Raw genomic sequence first — 11,048 nt, forward strand, 5'->3', positions numbered from 1 at the left:
CGCAAAACTCGCACGGCCTTTGTTTTGCAGCGGAAAAACAAGGCTTTGTTCAGTGTCAGAAGGCAGAGACTCTTTCACAGAAACATAATAATCTCTGCAGTTCAAAGGTGGTTAACGCAGAAGCCAGCGAGACGGATGGAAATACTAATTATAGATGCTATCGCGCGAGTACATGTTCGGCAGAATTATTCATTCATTTGATGTTGAAAACCAAGAAACAACCTGGATTTGGGGGAAGAGATTATTATGAGATCAAAACCGCGGCGCATATTTGCATTTGTTGTGCTACTTTGTTTACCAGAATACTTCAAACATGCATTACCATTTCAAAGCTGGTCAAGTACGTGTAATTCCTTGTCCACACATGAAAACAAGATAAAATTGTGTTTGTCGATTTCATTTGATTATATATTTCCAAGCCGTGCCCGCAAACTGAGAGTAAGAGTGCAGCTGTGAACCGCCAGTTCGTTTTAGCGGTGAACATGTGCCGACTCTCTCTGACTCAAACGGCATCGCGTGCATGAGAAGGTGCCTCGCGCGGGACGGACGCCTCAAAGGCTCCTCCCTGAAGAATCAAAGTCGGCCTCTGTTAGAGGAGAATCATTCCTCACGTTTCCTTTCCACACGTGTCGCCAATCAAACGGCCCACAGAACACCTCCTGTTTTCAATCGGGCTCTTTGATGGGCTTGAGTAAAGGGTCCTGAATGTTTCCCTGTAGTGTGTGTGTGTGTGTGTGTGTGTGTACGTGACCTCGGAACATGACAGGTCCTATTCCCTTCAACGCAGCCCAGCAGGGAATGCCCCGTAGTTGCCCACAAGCTTCTGTTTCTACAGTGACGTGTGTAATCATACTAGCGAGAACAAACACCAGCAGTTTCTCCAGTCCTACATTACACCAGAGCTGAGTCGCTGTCCCACAAACAGTTCTGAGGCTTCAGACGAGACAGCGCGTCATAAAACCGTTCTAATGAAGTTGCATCACAGCCTAAGCAGAAACCCCGAGTGTTTCATGTACTTTGTAGCAGGTTTTCATGGCAACCTCAAATCCCACTGCAGCGTAAATAAAATGCTTCAAGTAAAACATCAAGCCCGAGCTTTCAGGAGAAGGGTTGGGGGACTCTTAACACACGCTTGTTATCTTAATTGTTTCAACAAAACAAAACGTACTCGCAACATAACTAAAGGGTCATTTATGCCATCGCAGTGATCCGCCTGAAGTCCAACTACATTTAAAACCTGTACTGTATATACCACTTACTTAAAATGTGGTTCTTCGCATGGGAAAAACGAATTAGTCTGATTCATGAAATAAGCACACTAATCCAGTTTCTCTGTTTGGGATATGACTGTGACATTAAATCATAATTTCAGGCTTCTTTCCTGTCAGCTACAACAGAAAAAGATTGAATATGACGTGGACAACATTAAGAAACAATCTAATACAAATGGTTTCAGATATTACTTATGTGCCCTGTTTTTATCATAAAACATTGTGCTCATACAGCTTGAATACATTAAAATGTTTCCCATATTGTAAATTATGAGAGACATCGGACAAGTATACATCCGTACCTCTCTCTCTCTCTCTCTCTCTCTCTCTCTCTCTCTCTCTCTCTGCCATCTTTTCAGTGAACCAGTTCATCTGTGACTCGCTCTGTTTCTCTCTCTAACATACACATGCACACACACACGCACGCAAAGCCCACTCCATGGTCTAGAGAGTGAAAGGCATCAGCCTTCCCTCCTCCACCCACACATTACAGAGACCAGCTTCTCTCCTCTGATACACACACTTTCACCAGATGTTGCCCAAAGCTTTAGGGAAGAACCCCCAGGTATGTGTGTGTGTGTGTGTGTGTGTGTGTGTGTGTGTCTGCGCCTGCGTTCACGTCAGCCCTTTTTTTTTGCACATCTGCCGAGATTTATGACCACGATTTTTCCTACTACGTCGGCTTCCTCTTTTGAAATCCCACAGGGGCAGCAGATCGGGGATCAGAGGGAGAAGCTGGTTCTTCAACCCAAAACAGGTGACTCAGACTCACCAGGCTGAAAAGAGGAGAGAAAAAAAGATCTCCCAAATCCCTAGAGACTAGCCTTTTTTTAATCTAGTGGCGGTTCACACAAACGCCATCTGCTTCTCATATCAGCACACTTGCACTTGGCAACACGGGATCTACTGGTCTGGCCTGCAGGGGTCAATAGGACAGAGTGGAGTAATGAAATCACACCGAGTCTGCTGTTGATCACTGTACAAAAAGGTTTTCATTATGGAGTATTAAGAAGGCTGGAATGCAAAAGGGGGATATTAAAGACTAGGCAGAGCTCTTTCTGCGTGAGTAATGATCAGACGGAGTGGGGAGGGGGAGACAGCTTTACTGTTCCCTCAAGCCTTGAAGTGTTAAGGGTGCAAGCTGATACAGCCCGCTAGGTTATGTGCTGCGTTGTGTATCATGCTAGGATGAGACCTATTGTGTTTTGATGGCTTTACATCACCCCTGCGGATACATCGACTTGATTTGTGTCCGTGATGTCGGTTCTGTAACGATGACGTTACTGTAGATGAGAATATCCCTTCTACACATTTCCACAAATCACAGTAGAAATATAGCGACAGACTGAACATTTTATCGTCCATAAAAGCTAACGTTTCTCCATACCATATGGTATCTATAATCCTAAATGTTATTTCTAAATCTGGAGAGGACCATATTGTCTGTGTCCTATTAAACTCTATCAGTCCCAGTGGAACGCCACGGTCCCGTCCACTGTTTAAGCGAGGCTCGCACATGAACCGATATATATCTGAATCTAATGAGAGACTTTGAGAGGCTGATAAGAGTATTCATGTAGATTGTGGCCTGGGACTGAAGGGTTTAATTGCTTCACTTTTCCATAAATTAACATTATAGCTTGAAACACTCAATATTCTTCTTATATGCTACCCGGAATTGGCACTGACCAGCTTTGTAAAGAACAGAAGGACGTCGTCTGCATATAATGAAATAACGCAAGATATTTCATACACTGAAATCCTATAAATATACTGATGTGTACAAATCAAAATAGCAAGGGGATCATTTTGCTATCGCATATGAAAGTGGTTTAAGACAACGCCCCTGTCTCGTGCCACACCTCAGGGAGCATTCTGTCGATAAAAGCTCTTTGCATGTGACCAAGGTGAAAGCTGAAACGCTGCTCGGGGCTTCCAAAAAGCGCCCGACTGTAAAGGCGGACTGGACCAAACGCAGGATCATTCCTCTACATTTGCTCTATTGACACTCAATCAAAGGTAATATTGAAGGAAATGGACTGTGGCTCTGCAGGATAGTTCAAATGCAGCTACTTCAGAGACGGTGCGTTTAAACTCCCCCTCGAGGTATTACTCAGGGTAAAAGCTCCTCGCGGTCCATTCAGTCCGGGCAAAATTCCACAGTTTGGTTTGCTCTTCACCTTAATTTTTACCCGTATCCACAAAGGTGATATATGGACGAGTGGATGCCTTTATCCCGGATGCGTGTGCTTTCTAGTGTATTTCCACTCTGACCACATTGATTCTTTCAAAGGCCTCTCCCTTCCTCAGGATGAAGACCGATCTGGCAGGAGCTCTGTGATGCAGGGCCAAATCCTAAAACCTGCTTCCCCCTCCCCCATCCCTCGAGTTGAACATCATAAATTTGACTATTGTCTTTATCACTGAGTCACCAGAAGACGTTATTAGAAGTTCAGCCAGTTTGAGGCGAAACCTCCCCATTGACCTATCAGGAATGGAGATTAAAGAGATGGCGAGACAGGGAGGATGTGTTCTGATCGGACTTTTTCACTGCCGTCTCAACAAATGTGGGAGCCACATTTTGAGCTCGTGCCAATGGAAAGCTGTAGCTATTGCAGAGGTCCAACGTGTTGTAACATTCCTCCAGTTAAGAGCAGCAATGTTCAGAATGTTCTTTTTTAGCTGTTAAAGGTATGAGGAAGGATCTGGCCACCAGATGACTAAAAATATTAATACATCTTCTCAACTAAATACATCTGAAAGACACAAGCCAGATTCATAATTACAATGGGAAAAAAATGGAAACAAACTTTCATTTTGAACCCCTAAATCCTTAATATCATATCTTAAAAACTGCAGTATGGAAGAAGCAAGAAATAAAAAAATAAAAACATTTACTTCCTTTAATTATGCATCTTATTTCACTGGTGTGTCACAAGCAGAGACACTATTAGTGAATGTTAATGCAGCACAATCAAGGGAAATTATTGTTTCAAGAATTTGAATCCACCCTTAATTTATTCACTGAAAAAAAAGAAGTGTATATCGTATGTACAGAGAATGGCAGAAACCGTTCTTAATGATACAATGTTGTAAAAAGGGAAATTGCACTGTGCTTACATATAAGTCATTTTTTACCACCATAGTACCATATTGTGGATAATAAAATACAATGAGGGATGGTCATAAAAACACAATGGAACAATAACAATATATATTTTCTCATTTCTCCCAGGATAAAAAAAAAAAGAGAAAAATCCACCGAAACAATAGCTTTATGGGAAGAATCCATGTGTCACAGAGGCGCTGCACAAACATCAACTACACAAAAGAAATAATAAACATGCATTATGGGATATTATCAAATTTGCATACCAGGAGAAGAAAACCTGTTAGATATTGCAGGCACTTGAACCCCTCCCCAGCTCATGATGGGGACTCATAAAACATGGGAACGTCAGTTAAAACCGCTTCTGTCAGAGTTGCCCCCCCCCCAAACACACACACACACACACACACACACACGTGCAAACAAAACCCAGTCTGACTCTGCCCCAGAAGAACAAACAAACATGTGAAAGTGACAGATGAAGGAGAGAAATGAAGAGAAGGAGAAGAGACAGCCAAAGTGAGCGCAGCCTAGTTGGTAACCTCGTGTTTATACTGCAGACTCAGAGGAATAGTTGTGATTACTCCATTGACTGAATCATCTGCAGGGTCAGGCCTCCCATCTTCTCTGCCTCCTACTCCTCTGCTCTTCTCCCACTCAGCAGCCAAGTGGTTCATGTGGCTGCCAAGACATATTCATAGACATATTGGAGCATCCAGTTACTGGCAGCGTTCACAGACACTTAAACACATGTCCACCTACACACACTGGAACATTGGTAGACAAACAAACACACTGAACTGTATTTCACATTCCCTTTTATGTGTGAGAACATATTTTTTCATGTACTCGTGAGGCTCATAGACCCTCCACCACAATAATTCTCCAGATCCTACTCCTAACTACTCTAACCATCGCATGCCGAATAGAAAACAGGAACCTGCTCTTAGTCCTGACCCCAGGGCTCTGGAAATAACAGCTTTAGATGCACACATTCATTTGAATGTTTATTAATGGGACATGAATCTTTCATTTACTTAAAGTTACTACAAGGAACTTTCATTTTGTGTTAATTTTGGCGGTCCTGGCCCTTTCCTCCAGCGGGCCCAGCAATACGTCCTGGGCCCCCAGCAGCGTGTACGCAGGGGGCTGGTCGCTGCTGGAGGCCCCGCTGGAGTCTGAGCTGACAGAGTTTCTGGTGAACCTGCAGGGTTTTGTCGGATTTCGTGATTTCAAATCAGACCTGGTGGCACCGACAGCAAGCATTAAAAATAGAACATCTCACTGATGGTCTCGTTTGCTTATGTAAGTCATGTACAGGCCTCAGTAGTAAACTGGGACTGTTTCATTACCAGTGAAAAGTTCCTCACTTCCTGCACTCTTTTCAGTTAGCGGTGTGTTTACATGCACTTACTGTAAGAAACCAGGCAACGGTTGGATTTTTCCAGCGATTTCATAAAACGTCGTGTAAAACCTGGTTTCCATAATTGGGGTAGGGGATTACAGAAACCTGATTTCCCCAGCCAGAGAAGTCTTGGCCATGTATACGAGTAACCAGGTTTTACATGGAGACATTTGCATGACAAAGACTTCCAACAGGGGAAGTGTTGCTGGGCCAGCTGTGCAGCGGGGAAAGATCATTTCATGCAGCAATGCATTCCCATATTCAATGATAATATCATCCCAACTGACATACACACACACACACACACACACACACACATGCATATACACTCTCACACACCACACACTGAAAATGCACCAGTAGTTATTGATTGAACCACAGACAGACCTCCCAGTGGTTTCCTACCAATGGAAATGATCAAGAAAAGGACAACAACAATCAGCACCATTGTATCGGCCCGATGGATAGGCGGAGGTGATGTGGTTTCCCATGAAACCACCCTGATGAAATATTCAGAGGAACAACTCAGACACCTCGAGGCCAGCGTGCTTCGGTTACAGCCGAATCATTGTAGGCGAGGACGGGGCCAGAGCCACGCGAGGCAAGGTCGCCGCTTCTTCCTTTCTCGTCATACATGACAACATACGCACACAAAAGGGGCCCATTCATTTTTAATGAGGTCCATTAATTAATAACCCAGACCTGACCCCGTTTACACTGCTGGATTCCCGGTGTGGGCGGGACAGGGTAGGGATGAAGGAGATCTAAAGCTGTTGTCCTCCTCCGAGATGGCCGTATGCTGAGGGTGACAGTGTGAAGAGAATGAAGCAGCCAGCAGAGGAAGAGAGAATTCAGGATTATCATATTGAATACCGGGGGTGGGTGGATCTGGAAGGAGGTTACACGCTCTGGGTAAATATCTGAAACCAAAGGGGACACCGAGGGTGGGGTGAGCGGTCACGCTCAAAACCCCCCCAGCTCTGACTCCACAGTTCACACACGCTGCTAAACACTCCGCCCTTTGTCACCACATGCCAACTCCTGCCAGCACGCACACAAACGACACACTCACATGAACGCGTAGTCAAAGTGCCCATGAACGGCAAAAATAAAGCCTCATCCACACAAGCGTTGGACCGACTGAGATCCCTGCCGGCATGTCGGATGTCTGGCCCCTGTGAATGTATCAGATGGATGGCTCACAGCTGAGTCGAGCAAAGCTAAAGGGGATGATGCTGACTGAAGGGGAACAATCGATGGACTAGAAGGCACTTTTACACATAGTTAGATGATCACGATTCTGGACAGTAAAACATCTCAAAATCAGTTAAAGGATAATGGTTCATATCATTAAAAAAAAAAAATCTTTTTTTTAGTTTTACATATTAACATTTTTCTGTCAACAGTCCTATAAAAATCTTTGTATCTCAGCATTTCATAAAGCGCACAGTCTCATTTCCCTCTTTGTAATTTTCCCTGTTAATGTTTCTTAGAATCAGTCCTAATCTCCCAAAAGTCTCGTCACTGTCTCAGGAGTAAAAAAGCCTCCCTTTCTCGGAACCCTGGAGCCTGCTGAGCTTGGCGAGCTGCGAGGGCGACGGGGGTACGTCCTGTCTGTAGGGGCCCTTGGACTGAGGTGGGGCCTTCACCGGGGCGGAGCCCGGGGCCTGAGCGTGGTCTCTGCCGTGGTCGTAGGTGCCGCCGCTGGGGTTCTCCTGCGCGGGAGGCGGCCTGGTCTTGTTGGCCTCCTGCTCTCTGCGTCTCTGCTCCTGCCTCAGCAGCTCCTGGGTCTCCAAGAAGGCGCGGGCGTTGAAGCTGGACGTGGCCAGGTAGCCGTTACGTGATCCATGGCTGCCGGAGTAGCGGGGTTTCTCTTTGGATGTCTGGAATCCCTCGGCTGGCATGTACACCTTGTCCCACGAGTCCTCGGACGCCGTGCTGGGGTTCTTTTGAGGTTGCCTAAACACACACAGAGACAGGTAAAGAGGTCAATCGCTCTGTTGAGTGAGTCACCTTAAACAGCGCCGGAATCTAAAAGGGACCAAAGTAGGAGAGCAACCGCTCAGAAAAGATTGCTTTTTTGTCCGTAGCGGCCCCTGGGTCAGTGCTATTGAAGGGGGATTCAAAAGAAACTGCACTTCAGCAGAGAATGTGGCCATTTTCACATTTTGTCGGATTAAAAGGGGGGGATGCGGTCGTGGCGTTGAGTTAAAATACTGAAGACAACCCGAGTGGAGCAAAGGGAGATGTGTTATAGTCTGCTGCATGATTACCCTGAATCCTGGGACACGGTGACATGAAAGAGACAGGAAACAAACGGGGGAAGCCTAAAAATGCCCACAGCACTATTAGTTCCACACTGTAAACAAACACAAATGTTAAAACCTCCCTGAGAAAAATGGCTGCTTTCATCCATTTAACTACTTTTTTCTGGAGATGCAGACGGGTGCACTTACACCACAGACGGAGTGATGGCAGGCCTCGCGGCGTTATCCGCCTTCTACTCATCTTCGGTCTGCCCGCCAGAACCCCTGCACTGACAGGACAGCCCGAGATGCACGCGTATTATCTCTCATACAAAAATAAATAAATAACGTCCAAGCATGCCTTCCGCAATGCATGCTCCGCTTTCTGGAAATTGGCCCCGGAAAGCTGTCATTAGGAACTGCCAGGTCTTTGGTTAAAGTGTTGAGGCTGCTCCTCCATTATTAGGATCCATTAAGGGCTCGCCGTGCGATGGTAGACCTGTGACAGTGTCTTTTGCGTCAAGGGTGCTAAGAGAAATCCCATTCACACCTCACTGACCCCGCTGAGCACTTAAAAGGCTTTTGAGTTCACGGCACACAAGCCTTGAAGAGGGACACAGGGACCTGGCATGCTTTCAGGACGAAACGCCTGCATGTCTTATCTGGATGGGTCTCACTGCAGAGAGTCTCAAGACAGGAGGGGCTATTTATTGTTCAAAGCACTTTGGTTTCTAACACAAAAGATTTAGTTTTCTCTACAACTGAAACCTCACAATGGAGATGATCACAATCAATTCTACCTTGCACCTTGATTTCTTAAGTTTATACATAGTGCAATGATGCTTCACGGGTAAAAAAAATGACTTAGATGATAAATTTGTCTGTACCAAAAGAACATAAATTCTCCAAAAGCTTGATTTATACTTGTATGTTAAGAGCGGACCTCATAGCTATATGGAGACTACACACGTAGTCACCTGAGATACATCGTAGCCAAAGTGTTTTCCCGAACTAAAAACAAAAGGAACGACACCCTGGGGCTAGGGCGGACACTTGGTGACCGTAAGAACCTGCGGGATGAATCAGAGACGGTTGACAGTGAAGACAACGTCGAGGAAGTTGAAGACGTATTCGAGTCAAAGGTTTTTCTTTGTATCACCCCATAAATCTGAAAATACTGTCAACAGCCATGTTAGTAGAAATAAAATGTTTTATAAATCAGCCTATGAATTATAGATAAACAAAAAAACGTTGATGTAAGTGCAACTGAAGTGGAGATGTCTGGCTCAGAGTAAGAAAAAACTGACTTAAAAGATATGTATTTTAAATTCCATACATTTTAAAGCCACTATAGGTGATTAGGGTACATCATACATTACATTAAGACAATCTTTTTTTTGTATTACAAGTTTTCTGAAATGTGACGTTTGTGTAAACGAGGCAAAAATACAAACTTTTGATTAATTCAAGAGAAATTGTATGAGGATAAACACCTAAATGTGTAGTTTGGATGTTTTCTTTCTACCAGTCTGAGTCCACTGTCATAGAAGCAAAATAGCCCAAAATCTCACAAACAACAAGCGCAAGAAAAACAATGTTCTTGGATTTTGCGATTTTCAATCAAATAGTAAAAAATATGAATTACTGTATTTTCTTCCCTCTAGCCAGTTCGTTCAAATCTCCATCTCTGTCTTATTCTAATGAGAGTCTCACATTTCCAGCATTACTAATGAATGCCCAAGTGGTCCACAATATCTATAGCACATGTCACTGTAACGTCAGTATCTGAGCCTGTGGAGCTTCGGACTACATCTATGCATGCCAGGACAAACGTGTACGCATGTATGTGCTGTACATGTGCGGCACAAACACATGACCCCGTTCGGCTCTGAGTGTGTGTGTGTGTGTGCACGCATCCGGAGCGCGTGTTTAGTACGTGGGTAATTGGCGGAGGGGCAGATGCAGGGACAGACTGCAGAGAGAGCCCCACCACATGCACCGTATCTGGGTTTTGCTGTCTGGGCGAGCCGCCATGCATTTACACCCCGGCTTGGCTCACAGAGCAGCCAGCGCCGCTCGCGAGGGAGAGACGCCGGGACCGCTTGTTTGCGCGAGGCCTGCGATCTGCGTTTCCAGCGTGACCTCTTCGGTTTGTAAGGACGTAAAAAAGAAAAGACGGGAGATTTAAGGGGAAAGTCTTAAGGTGCGATGAGGGGAGAGCAGAAATGGCATTGTTCCACAGGAATGCGATGGTGATCGATGGGTCAGGGGGAGCCGGCTCTCTTATCACCTCTACTCCTGTGCCAGAGCATGTCACAAAGTAGATTAGTTACATCTACAGAAGGGAGGGGATGGGAAAATGCATCATGCCAGAGAGCGGGGTAAGTTTAGAATGACAGAACATAACAAACAAAGCCAGGAAGTTGGCTCGCAGAGACGTTTGCGGCTGCAGTGTTGTTTCTTTAAAACAGCTGGGAAGAATCAGAGTTTATGAGGAGGAGGAGGAGGAGGAGGAAGAGAGAGCACACATACACATGCACGGACACAAAATAATTAGAGGAACAAAAAAACTAAACGGCACGAAACGGGCAGTGGAACAATCGCTGCTACATTGCACAAATAAATAGACTACAAACCTGGAATAATGTTTTTGTTATAGCGCGGAATAATGATGTTTTGGCTGCGAACTGCGAGAGCTGCATGGGTAGATGGAGGAGCTATACTGGCAGTTTGCTCAGGCCAGATTTAAGAACCTTATCTTGACCGCATTCATGTGTGTGTGTTTGTGTGTATTTCTGTGTGCGAGTGCGTCCCTTTCAGGCTAATCAGCGGTCTCTCTTTCCTACTAACACACTCTCCCGTCCCCTCTCGCCCCTCCACTGCCTGTCACCACTAATCCTGCTCCGACAACAAGCCTTCATTAGTGCTCTTCCAATCCTCAGATCCCAGACAGCCGGCTAAGCCTGGCTGTCATCAGATAACCAGCTACCATGGCTTCGTCTAGAAGCTCTTTGGGA

The 11,048-nt window shown here is 45.2% G+C and overlaps 1 protein-coding gene across 1 annotated transcript in view; it reads right to left on the minus strand.

The window, feature by feature from the left end:
• Positions 1-4,160: 4,160 nt before the first annotated feature.
• Positions 4,161-11,048, minus strand: part of LOC142971873 (partitioning defective 3 homolog) — a 301,306-nt gene continuing 294,418 nt past the window's right edge. The window contains exon 24 of the mRNA XM_076112603.1: positions 4,161-7,744. Coding sequence (XP_075968718.1) covers positions 7,315-7,744 — 430 coding nt within the window. The 3' untranslated portion in view covers positions 4,161-7,314. The remainder of the gene's footprint in view (positions 7,745-11,048) is intronic.

The sequence above is a fragment of the Anarhichas minor genome, unplaced genomic scaffold (genome assembly GCF_050575085.1).
Source record: "Anarhichas minor isolate MPS153535 unplaced genomic scaffold, ASM5057508v1 ptg000050l, whole genome shotgun sequence".
Lineage (NCBI taxonomy): Eukaryota > Metazoa > Chordata > Actinopteri > Perciformes > Anarhichadidae > Anarhichas > Anarhichas minor.